The sequence below is a fragment of the Empidonax traillii genome, unplaced genomic scaffold (assembly GCF_003031625.1).
Source record: "Empidonax traillii isolate 1590-97213 ecotype Southwest subspecies unplaced genomic scaffold, ASM303162v1 scaffold395:size559319, whole genome shotgun sequence".
NCBI classification, from domain to species: domain Eukaryota; kingdom Metazoa; phylum Chordata; class Aves; order Passeriformes; family Tyrannidae; genus Empidonax; species Empidonax traillii.
Window position 1 is genome coordinate 183,339 of NW_020955588.1, and position 21,104 is coordinate 204,442.

The following is a 21,104-nucleotide window of genomic DNA, read 5'->3' on the forward strand; positions in this document are numbered from 1 at the left end:
GTATCCCGCGCGGGCGCTGTCACACGCGACAGGGCTGTGACACTGCGGTGGCTGCAGTGACACTCTGGCAGTGTCCCACACTCTAGGGCTGTTGCACGCACTGGCACCGTGTCACACACGGGCACTGGGTGGCACACACGGGCACTGGGTATCACACACGGGCACTGTATCAGCCAGTGTCACACCGTGTCCCCCAGTGTCACCGTCCCCACGCCGGGGCAGTGTCAGCCCCGTTCCCATGGCAACGGGAGGCGGCGCTGACGCGGCAGTAGCGCCCACCCGTCGGTCACCTGACGCGGGCCCGCGGGTCACGTGATCCGGTCTCCATCGTCGCCATCTTGAAGCGGCGGCCGAAGGTGAGGAAAAACGGGATTTTCCCCCATTATTCCCGGTCAAAGCCAGGCGGGACCAGCCCGGTCCCGCGGGCGGCGGCGGCGGGCGGGCGGCGGCGAGCGGGCGGCAGGCAGGGCGCGATGCACGGCGGCGGGCGAGCCGGCCCCGGGGCGACGCGGCGCTGCCCATGTGCGGAGCCGCGGGCGGCAGCGGCTCCCGGCGGAGCCTCCCGGGCCGGGGCTGCCTCCGTTCCCTCCCCTCCCCTCCCTTCCCTGCCCTGCCCTCCTCACCGCCTCGCCTCTCCTGCGGCCAGCTCCCCGCTGCAGCGGTGGCCGCTGCTGCGCTGATGGAGCCGCGGCGGCGGCACCTGCGCGCTGTAACGCGGGGCGCTTTATGCGGATCCTCCCGGAGGGGAGGGCGGGGGTCGGGCCGGGCCGGCCCGCGGGAGGGTGACCCGGCCGGGGCGGTTTCCCTGCCCTCGGGAGCCGCGATGGGATCGGAGCGGCCACTCCGGGTCAGGTGGTTGTGCAAAGCGTGGTTTGGCTTTTCCAGCCCCGGAGGCGTCTTGCCCTGGCTCGGTCCTGCTGCCCGAGTGGGTGTTCCCTCCGGTCTGGATCTTACCCCCCAGGGCCCTTTTGTCAGCCCCAGACCCCTCGGTTGAATTCCCGTGTAGGTCGTGTCAAGGGTACGTGCTGGCATAGGCACCTGCCAGGCTGAAGTTTTATGCCCTGGGAGATGGAATCATCTGCACTGAAAACACAAAAATCCACATAATTTGTGTACAGATCTTATCGTCCCTCTAAAAAGTCTGCAGCAGTAAGCATTAAACTCAGTCCAAACAAATAGTAACATTGTTATACATCCATATATACCCTAATTATGCATCTGATACCTTTGATTGTCTCAGAGCATCCCAAATCAATGCATCTCTTTCTTTGCATTTTTGACATAGCAACACTGTATGGCAGCATATTCCTTTTATGGTTTGTCTAGCATTTGTCCTCTTAGTTTTTATGCTGTTTTCAGATGAAAAGGCTAGGGGAAATATTTGCCTATTTAACATCACTTAGCAAAGTTTTAAAAGTACCAAGTGTAATTTGAAGTAGCAGTACAAATCCTTATAATTTTCCTTAACTTGTTGTCAAAGTATTTCAAGTAGACATTATTCCTTTGAGCACTTCATTCAATCTGCTTTCAGAGGACAAAGCACATTTGTTCACTTTTCATAATGGTGTCGAAACATGTTACAGCCAGTATGAAACAAACAGCAAAGTGGTTTTGTGTAAATTAATAGGGTGATTTCCAAATGATAGTTTTCAACTTGAAATACTTAACATGAGGTGCAGATGACACTAAAAAACTAACATGGGTTATATCCATAGTTCTGATGATAACTGGGTTGAATGGCAAATAAAGGTAACTTGAGTAGTTCTCCCTGGAATTCTTCTGTAGTGGAAAACATACAAGACAGAATCGACTCTCACATGTCTGTGCATTATATTGCTGTATAGTAAATCCATAAGTAGAAAAGAGTGGATTTTATGGGTCTGTAGGACCAGTTCTAGAAGTTCTGGCTTGGCCTCTGTATCTTTCTTGCAAAGAAAAAAAAAAAATCACATGAAAGAATTTGGCATGAATTTTCAAGGATGACTGACAAATATCTGTAATTTCTATGTTCTCAGTTTTATATATAGTATATCAAAAATTGTATAATATATATATATGTGTATAGTGGCTCTTGAATAGGTTATTTGTAGACATTTTTTCAGGAGTAAATTTTAATGTAAGACCTTCTGTCCGGCTCCTTCACACCCCCCCCCAGCTCTGCCCACATCACAAGATATGTTTTCATGTAAATTTATATATATTGGCTTCTAATTTAACCTCCAACAGTACCACATTATTGCCTGTGGTTTATGGTTTGATATGTTTAAAGGAAGTGTAAGTGGAAATAGTTACTGCCTACAGCTTTCCGTCCAAACAGAAGAGAATTGCTCTTTTCAACTTCAGTACCAATTTATTTTCCCTACAATTAAGGAATTGTAGAAAAAGCTACAATTAGTAGGTTTTCTAGAAAATTACATTTATAATGAGTTGTACGATCTGACATTTGAACAGTCTTTAAAATAGTCACAGTTAAATGACTAATGCAAGTAAATGCCAGAATTGCTTTATTCTCCTAACATTTGAAGGGAAAAAAATTGCTTATTTTTGTGAATTACACTTAGGAGACATCAGTGTATCAGAGTTAGGAATACATTTTTATATCATACCATGGTTTTTAGACATAAATATGCCAGCAACTATTGATTGGTATTTAAGTGTTTAACATTCAAATGTGTAGGCCTTGTAAAGAAAAAGAGAATAGCTGTAACACTGTTAATCATCAGCTTATACTTGAAAATACTTATCTTGCCCTTGTACAACCTAGAGGCAGGCTGTTAGAGGCTCTCTTGGAATTATTCTGTCCAGCTGTATTGAATAGTATCCATGAAATGTCCTCAGCATCCTTGGCCATTTCTGTAGCCATCCTGAAAGTTTTCCTTAAGTTGGTGGCATTAGGCTTCAATATTTAGAAGAGAGAGAAATCTACATTGTATTAGGTTGACTTTTTATTACTGTGCATGTATAAATCTTAATTTTTTACAAACCTTTTCTCCCAGGTATTATGGAAGAAGGAAGCAGTGTTGCAGTCTTGGTGCCAAATATTGGGGAGCAGGAAGCTGTGCTGATTTCGGAGACGGTCATTGGCCCAACGCTTCAGAACAGCGAAGATCAGAGAAAATGTAAAACTGATCCACTGATCCATGTTATCCAGAAACTGAGCAAAATAGTTGAAAGTGAGAAGTCACAAAGATGCCTTTTAATAGGGAAGAAACGTTCCCATCCTGATGCTTCTGTGCAGTCCTTGGATGCAGAGGATCTTTGTGAAATCCCAGCTAAAGCAATTGAGCTGTCAGTGATTGCTACTAAAAAGACTGAAGAGTTACAAACAGATTATTTTGTGAATGAATGTCTTCCACAAAGCAAAAAAAAGGTGACGTGCTACCAGTGTAGTCTCTGTAAGTTTCTATCACCTTCGCTCTTAACACTACAAGAACATATAAAACAACATGGGCAGAAAAATGAGGTGATATTAATGTGCTCAGAATGTCATTTTGCTTCCAAAAGCCAAGAAGAGCTTGAATCCCACTTCAAAAATTACCACGAGAATGGTGGTAAAAACAGCACCCAGACAAAAGTGCAGCAGTGCGTAAATGTCGCCAGTTCATTCCTGCAAGGGCCAGTGGAAGGGAGTGTCAAATCAGGGACTGACCAGACAGGAAATGTGGAATGTAAAGATGTAAGTCAGTCTGCTCCCGTGCCCCAGGTGGGCAGGAGGAAGTGGTACACGTACGAGCAGTATGGCATGTACCGGTGTCTCATCTGCCGCTACACGTGTGGCCAGCAAAGGATGCTCAAAACGCACGCCTGGAAACACGCCGGGGAGGTCGACTGCTCCTACCCCATCTTCGAGGAGGAAAATGAAACTGCCAGCTTGTCAGAGACAGTTGTAACTCACACACCTCACAGCGTGGATACAGTTGTCCTTTCTTTGGAAAACAGTGAACTTGATATCCATAGCGAACCTTCTCTCCAGCTTCAGATTTGCAATTCGGAGCAGCTGTCGTGCAAGTCACCCATAGGAACAAATATAAAAGAGGAGGAGATATTAACTGAGTCTGTGGTGCATTCTCCTACTACAGAGGTTGTAGAGGAGACTGTATCCGACACAGAACCGGACAATATGATAACTGACAGCCTGCTGTCATCAGCACAGAAAATCATCAATTGTAGTCCGAACAAAAAGGGTCACGTTAATGTAATAGTAGAGCGTTTGCCAGGTGCTGAAGAAAGTGTCTTGCAAAAGCCATTCTTGATGAACACTGACATTGACACAGAAAAAAAATTAATCTCTGAGGAGACCCACGTTACCTGTGAAGAACCTGAAGTTTATCGTACAGATGAAATTCAAGAAGTAGTAATAGGATGGAATAATACTGACAAGAAAGATAATGAATTAAGCCCTAATAAAAATGTAACAACTGATGAAAATGTGCCTCCCGCACGAAGGAGGACAAACTCAGAGTCTTTACGACTGCACTCCTTAGCAGCAGAAGCTCTTGTTACAATGCCCATCAGAGCTGCAGAACTGACACGGTCCAGCTTCAGGGCTCTGACTGGGGAAGATGCTGTGGATGCAGGTGCAGGACAGGGAGGAGCTGATGGCCCATGCGTGGCTCATTCTAAAGTGGTATCCTCGCTTAAGGATTCTTCAGAGGAGTATAGTGGCTTAAACCAAAGCGAATGTGCAATAGTGGAGATAAAGAAAGAGAGGCCAGAGTTATCAGAAGCCCCAATTAAAATGGGCATCAGTATGTCACTGCTCACCGTCATTGAAAAGCTGAAGGAGAGGACAGACCAGAACGCTTCTGATGACGACATTCTGAAAGAACTACAAGACAATGCACAATGCCAAAACGCCAGCGATGCAAATATCCCTGGCAGTAACCTGGTGGAATACATCCCCAACGTGGAGCGGCCCTACCGCTGCCGCCTGTGCCACTACAGCAGCGGCAACAAGGGCTACATCAAACAGCACCTGCGGGTGCACCGCCAGCGCCAGCCCTACCAGTGCCCCATCTGCGAGCACATCGCGGACAACAGCAAGGACCTGGAGAGCCACATGATCAACCACTGCAAAACCAGGATGTACCAGTGCAAGCAGTGTGAGGAATCCTTCCATTACAAGGTAAAGTTCTTTCCTGTGCCTGCCTGAAATAGCTAAATAACCTAATTTGCTACTTTTTTTAATAACTGGTGATCCCTCTCTCTAACTTAATTCAGTCTGACATCCTGGCTTTGTTGTAATTACAGTTAGGGATTACTGCCAGCAATATACAATTCAGCTATAATTATTCTGGATTACCCACTGAAATAAACTTGCTTCCTCACTTATTTTCCTGAGAATCATCTTATGGACATAATAACATCATGTTGTTTCTCTGCCCACATGTAACAACTACAGGAGGAAATGAAACTATCAAAGAACTTTATAGTTTAAAAGAATGCTCAAACATGCCTGCCAGTCGTGTGCAAATGTAATCATGGCATTTGGGAGTACCATGAGACACACTGAAGCAGAAACCATTTTCTTTTCTCCTCTGTTGTTGTGTTGGTCTGGATGTTCTGTAGAACTTAGGTTTGAAGGATTACATACCAGAGCAGAATAATATACTTCTGCCATTTTCCTAATTGCTATTTTAAGCATTAGTGCTGGGGAGTGTGTCCGTGTGTACTCAGCTCAGTACTCAGGAATATGGAATAGATTGCATCAGTATAGAGCTCTACAGCTGAAACTCCTGTAGGCAATCCTATCCCATATTTACTGTTAGTCTAAAAAAATATACAGGTAGGGTAGCAAAAGGCTCTCTCTTCCCTCCCTTCCCTAGGCAGTAGAAACAGGACCAACGTAGAAACAGGACCAACGTATTAAGTCACAAGGCAATACAAAAATTGAGTTAATTTTCACCTAAGTTCCAACCTCTAATCTAATACTGCTTTGGGAGTATAATAATTTTGGAGGAAGAACAGTGGCCAGTTGTCTGGGGGAATGAGGGAAGAAGGAAATCTGTTTTCTAAACAAACACAAATCATAGAATGCTCTTGGTCATTGTCATCAATCCTTTATGTTCCTAATCCATGATACTTGTTTTATTTTTCTGGTAAAATTACCTAAGGGATAATCTGTATATATGTTAACGTATATTTTGTAACAGTCCTCATTAAAACTTGAGTAACAATGTCACAGGTGATTGCAGCATTTCAACTGATCACTGTATGTTTGTAGTGTAGATTTAAACATGGGAAACTCTTTTTTTTTCAGAGCCAACTGCGAAATCATGAAAGAGAACAACACAGTCTTCCAGAAATCTTCTCAACAGCTACATCTAACAAGCTCATAGTTTCCAATGAAGTAGATGACAGAGAAGGTACTGTGTATATTTACTCCTGAAATTGCAAAAGGTCACTTATAACATTACTTCTGTTTGCTGTATTTGTATAACTGGTTTCAAGGTCTCCTTCATGCCAAAATGTTTTCATTCCTGATCATAACCTTCAATGTGTGTTCATTTCAGTGTAAAAAAATTTACTATAGTCAGATTTGGGGTGGCATTTATTGTCAGGTAAGATGCTTTTAGCCCCTGTAATTGACCCTTTTATTTCTTGTGAAATACAACTGATGCAGAGCATTACTCTAAATTTTCTCCATCCTTCAGCAGCTACAGTATTTTCCAAATCACCTACAGTAAACAAAAGAAAGCCTTTTTTTTTAAATTCACCATGGCAATGTAGTTGCTGTCAGCATATACATACAATTCCATCCCTTCTGTGTTTAGAAATTTCTGTTTAATTATGGTAATGTCCAAAATGAGTAATATTTTTAGCCCTAGAGAGGGAAATGTAAGGCATCCTAAACGTGCAACCTGTATCTGTAATAGTTGCCAGGGTAACAGTAGGTACGGATTTTCATAGAATCACAGAATATTAAGGGTTGGAAGGGACTTTAAAGCTCATCTTATTTAACACTGCCATGGGCAGGGACACCTTCACTAGACCAGGTTGCTCAGATGTTTAACTGTGTATCTGCTTATAATTCAGTAGTGTTTGTTTTAAAAACAACAGCAATAAAAAAAACCCAAACCCTTGATGTGTTAAGGTAATCAGGGGAAAAAATAACCAAATTCTGTAGGAGAAAATGTGTCCTAAAAATCCTGTGAGTATCCTGAAGACCCAATATTTATCACTGCAATGTAAATGCATTCTCTAGTGAGTTACCCTTACTGAAAATATTTACAGCATTTTTATTTTGAAGACAACACTGTAATTATTAACACTTTGAAATTTTAGAGCACTGTGGAAAAATACTGGTAATTATATAGCCTCTGAACAACTGTGAGCTGAAGTGTTTCCATTTTGTGCACATAGCTCTTTTCTGTCCTAACTGTGCTCTCTGGTTTGTTTAGACAGCAAAATGTGCACTGTAATAGTACTTAGGTTGCAGTAGAAATTTCTGGGTCACACTCTCTCCCCTACAGCTGGTCAGTGAGTGCAAAAGTTATTGAAATTGATGCAACTCCTTGTGAGAAAAGGGACTAACCAGCATGAACCAGCAGTGCTTTCCCAAAGCAACATGGTCCGTGTCAGAATAGAATGAGATCCACAACTTTTGCCTTCTGTTCTCTTAGCTCTCACTCTTTTTCTGGCTTTCAGGATACAAATTAGAAATTTAAAAGCTAATTACCTTATCAGCCTCAGGTAGAATGACCCATCCCAGCTCCTTTCTGCTCTCATCAATGCAGAAGGCATTTAAATTCAGGAAGTTGATCTGTAGTGCTTCATATACCTGAGCCTGAGAGAGCCATCTGAAGTCAAGAGAAGACAGGAAAATGACTGGGAGGGTCTGCTGGTAGTGAGAACATTTCCCATTAAGTACTGGGTTTTTTTCTTTAGAAGCAATAGTATAAATATTTTAATGGAAGTGATAAGAAATAAAACATTGTTAGTGTAGCTGGTTACAGCTTGGACTGTTACTTCTGACAATTTTTTTTTTTTGCTATAAACCAGTGTTCTTGAAGATGTCATGATAAAGGAATATAACTATCTTGCAATGCTTGAAACATGTCAGATTTTGGGAAATACTATACCTTTGTAGCTAAAGTCCTGTTAATGTGACTGAAAATCAAAAGGATTATCTGCTTTTGAAATTAGTATGTTTTAATGAGGTTGTTTTACAGTTTACATCCTGATCTTGTAAATAAACTTCCATGAAAGAGGAGCTCCTGTTCAAGAAATCTGCCTGCTTTTAATGTAATTACTTCAGAGATTTTTAAAAAATATTTTTTACTCATTATTATCTTATCCAAGTGTTACAACCAAGCACTTTAAATTGATTGTTTACCCTACATGAAATTTAGTAACGTGGCTTGAATGAAAACAGTTCTCCTTTTAAACTTTTATTAACTCATACTGTGGAACGCCTAAATTATTTCAGAACCAATTTATAATCAAATTGCAACACCACTGCAGTACAGCAATCTCTTGTCAAACAGATGTCATCCCTATAAAGCGACACAAAACAAAGAAGTTTATGGCATAGCATCTGTTTATGTGAAAGATGCCTGAGCTGGAACAGTTTCATTTCTTGTTTATGAAATAGTTAGTCCTAAAAGTCTCTTTATTCATCATGGTTGTACAATAAATTAAAGGGGAGCATTATGACACTGGATATGATCAGATTGTAAATGTCTAATAATGAAGGAATAGTGTAATAAGCAGCATTACAGGAGCACCTGTTACTGCTGCTACAACAAAGATCTGTCATTTCCACGTTCATTTTAAGAGACCTGATATTCTCTATCCAGAAAGCAAAAGAGACCCCAAACCCACAAGAAATAAGCCCAGGAAGGGGATGAGGGACATGACTGCTATTTTGTAACAGCAAGGGATTATTTGATGTATTATAATTTATGTGCATCTTGTTGAAGAAATAAATACAAAGTAGTGATTGGTATAAATAATTGCTCCTAAGTGTGTGCTACTGGGTGTGAGCCACACAGAACTGTGCCATAGCTAATTTGTTTGCATAATGCTTTAAAAATCTCATTAGACACTGCTAAAGCTGCCTGCCCAATAAAATACCAAATTCATAACAGAAAATGGATTTGGAAGCAGTTTATTCTAAAACTGCAGAATTTAAGATGGAAAACCCATTCAAGTGGAGCATGGAATAGCTTCACACAGCCCCTGCTCTCCCATGGATCTGCAGCCCAGTGAGTGACCTCGATTCATTTGAGGTCTTCTACATAAATGTGCTTTCATAAAAAATTAATTGTAGAAATTTAAGTTCCAAGCATATAATTAAGATTGTTTTCGTAATTTACATTAAAGGAAAACCAAAACTAATAAATTTTACTAGATGAGCATATTCTAGGAAAAAAAATCCAATATATTTTGCCCTGAGCTTGACTTGCAAAGAGTGCCTGTTATATATTCTTTCCATATTATTTTGTATAAGAATGCCAGAAGAGTGAGCACTGTGTCATGCTTTAAAGTAAAAATAGGAAATATATTTTCTGTTATTGTGATACACACAGAATTATTCAAATTTTATTTCAGACTGTCTTTGTATTCAGATTGCTATTTTATTTTATATGGTATACTAAATATTCTTCATAATAACCCTCTGGGGTTATCAGCCCTACCTAATTACTCGGCATCTTGAACCAAAAGTACTGAATTTTGGAGGGCAAGTTTAATTAGTGGTCATTTTTCCTTTCTGCTTCAGTTAGCTGTGTGACTGTATCCCTCAGAACAATATTTCTTGAGTTAATTCAGTGCCTACCTGGGGAGAAAAAAGAAATGTCTCCTTAAAAGAGTTTTACTGTAAAGATTCTCAATTGTTGTTTTGATAATGAAAAGATTCAGTTAAAAAAATAAAAAAGTGCTGCATGATGGGCTGGAATGGGAAAATTACCTGCATAAAAAATACCATCCCTCTTCCCAAATGTTAATACCTTAACCCAAACCAGTTCCATTATTCAGTGAGGGAGCAGGAACAGGGCTCTTTAAGTCTACACACTTACATCTCAAAAATATTCCAACTGTGCACTTGTGGGCACACATTTTCCTGTGTTAAAGGAGTCATTAGCCTTTGTCTCTGCAACCATTAATTTTTCAAGAGTCTTTTTCATTCTAGAAAGAAAAAAGGATTTTTGTTACAATTGCTTTTTAGTAATTTGGAGAAGTTCCAAATTATTTATTAAGACATCTGGTCAGTATCTATTTTTTAATCATCTCATATCCCTTGGAAAGTGTAAGTGTATGTGGATGATAAACAGAATTTAGAGGTTTTGGGAGGCCTTTTGCTTTGGTTTTCTGTGTTTGCCAGTTTGAAACTCTTCCTTTCTCCATCCCCATCTTTTCCTTTGATTGGATGCATTCTGCAAAGCAGTGAAACTGCTGGGTTCAGCAGTTCCCACATTTCATCACCTTTTGCTGTAAGACAGAATTTCACCCAACTGCAGGAAGAAGGGAAGTGTCCACATAAAGAATGTGTTTTCCTAAAATTTTAATAATTCCAGTAAATGGCAGGGCTAATGCAGAACAGCATGGTAAAATAAACCATACCTTTATATCTCTATGTCTGTTGCCTGTTTAATACTTTAAAAGCATTAAATATTCATAGATATTCAAAACTATTACTCTAAAACGTTAATTCATGTTTCATCATTCAATTGTGATGAAACTCTCATCTGAGAACTCCTTACAACGCAGCTCTCTAAAATGATGGATTTTGTTTCATACAGGAAATAAGTCTTCAGTTCAGAAACTGTACAGGTGTGATGTGTGTGACTACACAAGCACAACCTACGTTGGTGTACGAAATCACAGACGAATTCATAACTCTGATAAGCCATACAGGTGAGTGTCTCAATTACTGCCAACCTCTGACAAGGTTACTGAATTGCTCATGCAATTCTGAAGACGTTGCTAAAGAAGTGCAATTACATAATTTTACTGCAAATTCGAAGGAGCCACACTTGCTGGTTGACTCAAACCATGTAATTAAGATTTGCTAATTTTTTCCAGGCTGTACCTTTTGCTGTAGCAGTCTATGGCTTGTTTTCAGTTTGAAGCATTCACATGTGGAAAGGGAAATAATTACATTGTAGTATTGGACTTTGGCCAACAGTAATAAGACATTTCTCAAAATCCTTGCATGCTTAAGTTCGTTTTGGATTTGCTTTGTTGCAAAATGTTCTTCTTTGTCACACTGCTGCTTTACACACTGGCTACTACAGAGTGTGGCAAAATTTTGCCCTTTATCTTGTCGCCAGACCCCTCATCTTTTTCACAGGTTTCAAGCAATATTAACACACTCACTTAGGATGAGATTTTATGAATTTTCCACAAGGGTATCATATGGATTTGCATAGAAACTTGGGTATCTAAAGCCATGTGTAACACTATAGCTCAGGTCCCCAGCAAAAAAACTAAATCTTGCAGTTTTCTGTTGGTTGCTGCATAAATTCCTGCAAATTCAATCTGTGCTCATTCAGTGTGGATCTCTGTCCCTCTCTAGTGGCTAGAAAATAGATCAGACTTAATAGACCTTTTGAGCTGATATACTTCTATCTTTTCAATACAAGTTCTGGAAGCTCAAAACCTTGAAATGCTGAGCTCAGCCAGGGACTTTCTCTTTTGGATAAACAAACCCAGAAGACATGTTGTATTTTGATTTGTGCATTACAATGATATCCCAGAACACCAGCAAAAATTTGCAAGATGTTTGCTCAGAGAGCAAACGTGGAATACAAACAGATTGTTTTTCTCCTCAGAATCTTCCCTATTGCCATTATTTATGACTTGGTGAGGTTGGAACAGCAAAGACTGTAGAGTATCTTGTACGTGGTAGTTTTTGAGTTGGTGTTAGTTGGGCTGTTTTGATTTAGGAACCCTTGGAAATTTTCCATTGGTGATACAGACTGCTGCATACTAAATATGAACTACTGATGTGGCTTGCTTTTCTTCCTATTTTTTCATAAACCCCTTAAGACAAATCTGAAAAACTGGCAGAGTATTCAAGCAACAGCCTAAAATCTATAATGATCAAGTATTTATGGTATTTCTCCTTCTGAAACATGCATTCCTCAAGCCCTCCATAGTATCAAATAGCACCCTACTGTATTGATGCCATTTTTAGAGCTGTAAACATATTTTATAATTTGTTTAAAAAAAAATTGCTGGAAATTAAGCTGCATAGCCTCAAATGATGTGCTCTGTAGATGTGATACCTTCTGGGTCGTAATACTGCACAATTAAATCCTTTCAAAAATAAATTGCATATTCTCAGGCTAAGTATCCTGCAGTCTCAAACTGTTCCACACTATAGACCAGACTTTATAAACGTTAGACATTTTACCATTTCAAAAAAACCCACCAACTATAGTCCTAACAAATACATAAGAGTTTTAGCTGAGCTTGATGGTTTCCACTTAAATATGTTTTATACAGGAAGGTTGTGTGGTACTGTATTGATATTCATGAATAGCATAGAATTTGTGCAGTACTTTGAGATCCAAATCCGTGGATCTAAATCTAAATTCAGACTGGTTTATGTATTGTTTTTATACAAAGATATTGCATCAGAAGTAAGAAAAAAAAGCAACATAATTTGAACAGTGTGATGAGACAGACGTGTCTGAGGGCACTTGAACCTAAATGTGTTGATCTTGTCCCTGATTTCTGTTTCAGCTATAATGCCCTGAAACTTAGACATTTCATTGCTAATTATATAGTTTGACTTTTAAAATGGCATGAGAAACATTGCATTAAGTAGAACACATACTCAGGAGGAACAAGGCTCATGTCTAAATACAGTGTCCCCTGTAGCTCTTACAGTCACATTGTGCCTTTGCTCAACACAGCCAGGTAACCTGGACCAGGGCTGCATCCAGCCACTGCATCCTCATCCCCCTCACACTCAGTGGTGCTTGCCCACATCAGGAGGGGTGCACAAGATAGATGTCAGGAAGGAACATAGTCCACATGCCCAGGGATTCCTACTGAAAGGTGGAGGCTTTTTTGGGCTGCAAAAGATTCTCACTGCCCCACAATTACAGGTCAGCATCATCACTTGGATTTCTGTAAACATTGTCAGTCTTAAACTGTAATCTTTCCAGGTACCTTTGCTTTCTCGTGTTTTCAGAACAGTGTTAGCAGTTAATTGTCAGATTAGTTCACTTCTTGTTGTCTCTTCAGGTGTCGAGTCTGTGACTTCGCCACCACAAATATGAATAGCTTGAAATGCCATATGAGGCGGCACCCCCAGGAGCATCAGGCAGTGCAGCTAATGGAACAGTACAAGTATGTAACGGCTCTCATTTGGCAAAAAGCTGTCATAGTACTCATTTTGTTATGTTAAGAAACAAAGCAGTGTTTAGATTTTGTTATCCTCCCTTCTAGGCTCATTCTTTGTTCCAGAAAGTTGTTTGGGGTTGGCTTTTTTTTGAGGGAGAGATTTGCCGTGGCATTCCCAGGCAGTGTTTATGCTGGTTGATTAAACATGTCCACGACTTCCCTCTGCTACAGTATTCAGCTTTTTCTCCCCAGAATGTGGTGGTTGCATATAAACTGCCTATTGCAAATAGTTTCTGGACCATGTTAATTACCAAAGCATGCCTGGAATTGTTTGGGAGGATGCATGTGCCAAAACCATGTCGTGGCACTTCTAATATATTAACATTATAGATGGGTAAATTCCAGTATCCAGGAATGTTCTCTGGCTTTGTTTAATACCCTAGTCTAAGCACAGCCTTTGCATATACATGTGAGTTAGAATCCAGGTTGGCATTACCTAGTTAAGAATTAGTATGAATAGTCATTATGTTTAAGTGATTATAGTTTGTCCATAGCTATGTGTGGTTTGTATATATATGAGAAAGTTGGCATTAATATGTGTAATTGTCTACTACTAATTTGCAACAAAAAAGCTGGGAAAGGAAAGCAAATCGGGAATATTCTGAACACTTCTTAGTGAAAGATTTTAAAGGCAGTAGGGAGAATGCAAATAAAGCACATTCACATCAAGGTTTCTTCTCAAGAAAAGCTGCTTCTACAACTTAAAAGTCCTTCCACTGCCTATTCCCCTAAAATGGTCCAAGAAGCATTAAATCCTGTTTGTTCTGCTGTCATACTATGCACATATTGCTGAGTGCTCTTACTGTTACCAGAGATCACTGAAAACCTCCACACTTTGGTCCGTGAATCCCCAAGGAATTAGTCTATCAAAAGCTGCGAGATAATTGTTTCCTTGGTAGATCAATTTAGGATACACTTGAATAGTAAAGTCTAATAATTCAGCATAAGTCAACCTGTAGGGTAGATCACGCTGTGGAACTGAAAGGCTTCAACTACTAAACTCAGAGGTAAATAATTTTGTCTCTCTGAGAATGCGTTGCATATACTGTAACTATATATTTTAAGTACATGATCATTAACTGCAGTGCATCATGCTAAAATTGTTGGAGTTTCCATGTCTCATTTGAACTGTACACTAAAGTAGTCAACAGTATTTGGCAATATTCTCACAGTATTCTCAGCAAAGTAAATCTTATTAGTAAATTAATAAGTGTAAATTAATGAGTAAATTAATTGAGTAAATTAACATACTTCAAAAAATGAGAGAGTAATTAAAAGGAGATAAAAACAAACACTGGACTGCAGCTTCATTCACTGTGTTACCAACCCACTGACCAAGCTATGTTAGTAGCACTGAAAAATCATATGTATGATAAGACTAGTGGATACATATGCACGTAGAATGGAATTGAGATTATTTGTTGAATTTTGTGTTTTGCAAAAAAAAAATTATTTTGGCCTAATTTTATCTGTAAATTAACTATAAGATCTGCCTTCTGTCTAATTTTTAATGATTTATTTTTGTAGCAGCCTCATTAGGGACACTAAGATTCTCAATCCGAGAATGAACTGGCCTATCTTTGAAAGCATCCATTTTCTTTGTAAGGCTTCAAATTAGAAGGAAAAGAGAAAAATAGGATATTTTCTATGACATTCCAAACCAAGTCATAGAAAAAAGTGAGCTAAAAGGTCATGCCTGCTGTTCCCCAGCAGGACAGAATTATCTTGCTACATAAGCAAGGTAATGTACCGTGCCTTCACCCAACTTGGGAGATTTTTGCAGTTCTCTGCAATCTTCTGCTGAGCAGAAATAGTTTCCAATATATATGATTATTTGCAGGGCATTTTAGGAGTATATCCTACCGTCATTAAGAGAAGTCATAAAACCTTATTGAACTGTAGTGTATAACGTGTTTTTGTGTAAGCCCTCTTGTGTTTCCAGGTTATATTTCTGCAAAGGTCTTAAAAGTTTAGAAAATCTGACTAGTACGATAGTGATTTTAACACACTCATAATATACCTACTGAGATATCATTGGTTGAGCAGAAGACATCTTACTCTCATTGAGGAATTAAATCCTTTCCTAGCTATAATTTATTAGCACAAGGTCACCTTTGATTCCTTCTGGCCTTTTCCATGTGATTTGGGAAACTAAAAACTTCAAAGGTAGCAGGGAGCTGAGCAAAGCAGCTTCTCTGTCCAAAAGACAAGGAGCTACATCATCCTGACTATGTGTGAGGTTCTGCTGTGGAGTGTTGTCATGCATTCATCTCCTTTTTGCTGAGGTGACTTATTTATCATCTTAGGAAATGTGTAAAAAAACTCCTCTATGTTCATATATGAAAAAATTCATGTGGGATTTGATCGGTCTTGAGTTATTTGTGGCCATAAATATACACTACATCTCCCTGTAAATAGGACTTACTCTTCAAGGTTTTGTTCTTTACTGTATGAGACAGTGTTTTGCAGGGAAATAGATAATTTAGTCTGGTGGTACCCAAGCTGATGGAAAACTCTACAGAGAAAATGGTCACCTGTCTGACTCTTGATCTGTGCAGATGTTCAGAATCTGACTAGACATTGATCTCAAGAGGTCCCTTCCAACTGCAACACTTCTATGATCCTTAAATAAACTAAAGCATGCTATAGCAACAAAGACTTTATTACTTCAGTTGACATTATCAGTGCTAATTACACAGCTCCTGCTTGGTTCAGAGCAGTGGCAAAGAGAGCTCACTACCTGCCTGCCAGATCCCACACACCAACGCATGCCCAGTGTCTGCAGTCATCACAAATACTGCATTTTTGCAGTGCTTAAACAGTTTTACCAGGCCAAGGAGATAAGATTTTAATTCAGCTGTTTAAGAAATCAGAAGAATCAGACTTAAAAATTCTCAGACCCTAAAAACAGTCTTATATTTCAGGATGAAACTTTGCAAACTAATGTGGCCTAGTTATAAAACTGAAAAGGGCCAGCAGGAAGAAGATTCACATGGATCTCTCTCTACTCATCCTTTTGAAAGAACTAATCCATTACTAAACTAATAAAAGTTAACTTTTAAATGTTTTTCTTTTTCCTTCTGCATTTTTTCCCTAGGTGTTCTCTCTGTGGATATGTGTGTAGCCATCCTCCATCCCTGAAGTCCCACATGTGGAAACACGCAAGTGACCAAAATTATAACTATGAACAAGTGAACAAGGCCATTAATGATGCAATTTCACAAAGCAGTAGGTATGTTTGATTTACTGTCAAGCCCTATCATCTAAAATTTTCATAAGACCCAACCTTCATCCAAAATAAAGTTCTTATCAAAAAGCAACAACTGTACCTTTTGATATCTGTTTCATTTTTTACTATTATTCCAGGTTTCAAGGACAACTCACTGACAAAACCTTATTAGAAGGCACAGAAGAAAGCACAGTACCTGTTCTAGGAAGTTCAGACAACTTGGTGTCTTTTACGGAGTCTATCAACCAGACTACAAATGAAATTTCAGGTTCTGATGAGAACGAGAAACCTAACTTGATGAATACCTCATGCAGTTTAGAAAAGAACTCCACTCTACCCCATCTTGGCACAGAATACTGTGTTCTTCTCTTCTGCTGCTGCATTTGTGGTTTTGAGTCTACCAACAAAGAAAACCTGCTGGATCACATGAAAGAACATGAGGGTGAAATCATAAACATCATCCTAAATAAGGACCATACCACGACTCAAAATACAAACTAGGTGAAGCAGTAAGTTAAGAGAGGATTTCCTAGAGTGAATATTTTCTTGCTTTGCTACTTTTTGCCTGAGAAACTTGCTAAAGAGAAGAATTGCTAGCAAAACTTGATTTCCCATCCTGAGTCCTTGCTTCAGTAGGAGTACAATATTTTAACCAGGGACTGATGAATCATTTAAGAGATAAATATAATGAGTGGTGAATAGAATGATCCATTTGAACCTGTTATTTCTTTATATGGTGCCAAGATTGTAGGATTGTTGGTTTTTCTTCTTTTCTTGTCAGTTACTCATCAGTAATAACGCATTAGTACAGTACATTAAAACCCAAAGATGTGAAAGCTTTGTATCAATTGAAAAGCTTTTCTCTTCCTCCCTCTTTGTTGTTTTTCCAAGTAATTCAGCAAAGGACTTTCTTACCCTTTTTTGAAACTGGCAACAGACCAGATAAATATTTTTCAATATGATCTCACAAACCCCACTGGATTCCGGAAGGTAGAGTAGCAGGATTTGAAGGGCCTAGAAGCATTTTGCTAATAATTTGATTGGATCCTCACTAAAAAAACTGGTATCTTTCCAATTCATAGTGTGTAAAAGATCCTTTATAATAATGACCTGTTGTTTCATCATGGTTTTCTTGACACATGCAGCAGAACTGTTTAAAAAAAACAACCTTATAATGTCACTTTCCATTTGTGGTGATTACTTTGCAGTATGTATGAGCAATGTTTTTAATGAGAACAAGATATGAATAATAATTGCCACTAAGTGATGTAGGTTCCAGAAGATGTAGGTGAGCACAAACTGGGATTTTGAGAAATGCCTACATGCTTTGGCAATCTTTGAAATCCCACTGGGTGGCTAAATGTCTGTAAATGTAGAAATAATGAGCTGAAATATAACCTTCCTGTAGAAAATCGTATTTAAAAAAAAAAAAAAAAAAAACACAAAACCAAACAATTAAGCCAAAACTGTATCCAGTCACTTACAGAATAAAATTTACCAGTGCATCTAGCATGGATTCATAAAGGGAATTAGAGATTACTTTGTTTTCTAAGAAACACATAGAAATCTCTCCCTCTTAAAACCTTTAGCTTCTAAAATTACAGTGTGTGGGGTTTTTTGGTTTGTTGTTGTTTTCACAGTTACAGCAGTTTGCAGTCCAAGGCATTCATCTGTGTATCAGTTTGGGATATTATTACACTGGTTAGTTACCTGGCAACTTTGCTGAGGTTATTTATAGAGTTGGCTACTTCACTTGTTTGAAATACACACTTCAATCAAGTGAAGTAGTAGCACTTCCAAAGAAGCCCTTTAGCAGCCAGATCTAAACTTTCTAATTCAGGCAGGTATTGCTGCCTTTAATGAATGGCAGATGCCCAGCAACATGCCCAGTTCCTGAAATGGGGGTGCACTTGCCTGATTTTTAGTAGCTCATTACGCAAAAAGTTACTTTCTCTTAGCAAATCAGTGGTTTATGGGTCCTTTATTTATACATTTCTGCTCTCAGAAATCGGCTCCAGCTGTAAATCTGAGAGGGTGGCACACCTACTGTCTGTCTGTTGTGTTATCACTGACTGAAGTGGCAACCAGGAAGAGAAAACAAAAGGTCTTTGTACAGCCTCATGAAGCAGCACAAGATGTAAAGGCCAGGGTAAAAGCACTAAGACCTCAAGTACATTTAATGATATTTGTTTTCACGAGATTTCCTCCCTTTGACCTATTCTTAAGGTTAAATAGGTATTATTTTGTTTGTAAATTAGAAAGGAGAATGTACACATTTTACTTTAAATATTGGTCAGGATATAAGGTCAAAGCATTTCTGTGTTCAGATATTTGAGACATTTTAATACATACGTGAAGTACACAGTATTTTTAGTTTAAATTTATTTTTCATATTCCTGCAGATGGATTTTACATTTGAAAAAGCACGATTCATTTACACTCTCTCAAACTCAATCAGAGATAGTAAACTTTTAGTGGGATATTCATACTGTCTTACATCAATATTTTACCTTCACTATAGAATTCATGCGAAAGTCCTACATTATCTGGAGTACATCTCAACTTTCTCATTCAGAGATCCCATTTGTTGGAAAAATTAAAGGACAGCAAGATCCATGGTAATGCTAAGCTACCAGTCAGTATTCACAGAAACAATACCTACCACGTTGTTATTTTTGTGGAAAGGGATGATTATTTTAAAGTTGCTCAGCTAGTGAAAGATAAAAGTGAAAAACTTGCATTCATAAGCTAAGAAGGAGATGACAGTGAAGCACGACTTAAAAAGTGATTAACCTCGAATCAAAATGAAGAGCTTTGGTGCCTGGGGAAGCCACACTTGCAGCACTGTGTACAGTGCACCAGGAATCAGTGTCATGGGATTACTGAGCAGGACATGTCTGTCCCCAGTTCTTTGCCATCTTGTTGCTTTTTTTCTTTTTGCACATGTTCCTATAAAATAGTAGAAAGCTACTTGCCACTAAAAACTGTTTCCAGTCCTAACAAATGCCAACAAAGAACTCTTTCCCACATACAGAGGTTTATTATTTTTAGCTGTCTCCATGCTGCTTGCCTTTAGTTACCCACTCAGTTCCCATGGACTCTGTCAGAAGTTCTGCATGTAAAGTAATCACAGGCTTAGTTTTTCTGAAAGCAAATTGTTCCTCAGGTTATCTGCTTTTGAGCCCGTGCTTGGCTTGGCTGCATGTTTGGGAAGGGGGTTTAAGCGCATTTCAAAGTCACAAAAACTGCAGTTTTCCCCTTTCTTTTTTAAGCTTTTAAAATATTCTTGGATCTTTTGTCACAGCACTATCAGGTGATCAGCTACTCACGTGCTGTTTGTTTAAATTAAATTTTATTCCGTGATACGAACTGTAACTTGCAGCTTTGTTTAAATGCCTGCACTTCCACTAAAGAGCAAACTTCATTCAGACTGGGCTGTACTGAAAAATGGTTGCATATTTCATCTTCCTGATTTATGCTTGGAAAAATAAGAGTGGGATTCAGTCAGAGTTATTGTATTTTCCTCTTTCATAAGCACTTATTTAATCATTTGAAGAAATGTACAGTTGGTGCTCAAAGTAACATTTGTTAAATATATTTAATAGAAATTTACATTTGCATTTGATATTCATGGACATGGGTACATGTATTTTTTTAAGAAAAGGTATTGTAACACTATGGCACTGCTTTTATAGCCAAAGTATAAAAAAATTTAGAAAACTGACATGTAAAGACTGCAGTTAATTCTGATACTGTATCTTATTAAATAGGATGAGTTTTGTTTTATAAAGTTATCCAGCACATTAAGCTGCATGCCTTAAGCTCTCTCTAGGATTGTGTTCCTGATAGACAACTGTTTGGAACTATGAAGCAAAGTCTGTAGTACTACTTTAACTACCTTCTGGAATACTGTACAATGTTAGAATAATTTATTTTGCTTTACAGGAGTTTGTCACGTATTGACTTTAATATTGTATTTTGGTAATAAACTTTTTTTTGTTAAACACTTTAGTCACTTTTATTTGATCTGTATGAAATATGAATATGGAAAATTCAAACACTGAGCCAGTGTTTAGAGAGAGTGGAATCTGTTTAAATCAAAAAGTATTTGAAATACTTTACTGCCATTTCTCACCCTTGTGTCAACTTATTGCAGTTTTAATACTGTTAATACAAGCTTTATCAAAGTAACTGGTGATGAAATACGAGACTGTTAAGCCAAAATACCTGTAAGTCTGCATGCAGTGAGGATGGGACAGTGCTGAAGGACAGAACTGGAATTTCAGAATTCACAATGGAGCTAGTGGGAGTTTTTTTCCCTAATTGAAGTAGAGTGAAAACCTTGCACAACTTTTTTCAGGTAAGTGATTGATCTTTGCTTATCCATCACATAAGCTAAAACATATATTGCAACCTAATTTTAAATATGCAGCATATTTCTTGGCTTTGATGGAGCTTTTCCTCCCATCTTTTTCAGGGGGATAAAAAAAGTCTAATTCAGTTGCAATTTCTGGAGAGA

The 21,104-nt window shown here is 38.8% G+C and overlaps 1 protein-coding gene across 2 annotated transcripts; it reads left to right on the top strand.

Annotated features, from left to right (window-relative positions):
• Positions 1-272: 272 nt before the first annotated feature.
• ZNF507 (zinc finger protein 507) lies at positions 273-20,589 on the top strand. Of its 2 annotated transcripts, XM_027893550.1 has the most exons (7): positions 273-356; positions 2,997-5,125; positions 6,260-6,365; positions 10,743-10,857; positions 13,198-13,302; positions 16,454-16,588; positions 16,723-20,589. In XM_027893550.1, exons 2-7 carry the CDS (start codon positions 3,002-3,004, stop codon positions 17,084-17,086), a joined length of 2,949 nt encoding a protein of 982 aa, XP_027749351.1. In that variant the 5' UTR covers positions 273-356; positions 2,997-3,001; the 3' UTR covers positions 17,087-20,589. The 2 variants fall into 2 exon arrangements, with proteins under 2 accessions (XP_027749351.1, XP_027749352.1); XM_027893551.1 differs by lacking the exon at positions 13,198-13,302.
• The last annotated feature ends 515 nt before the right edge of the window (positions 20,590-21,104 follow it).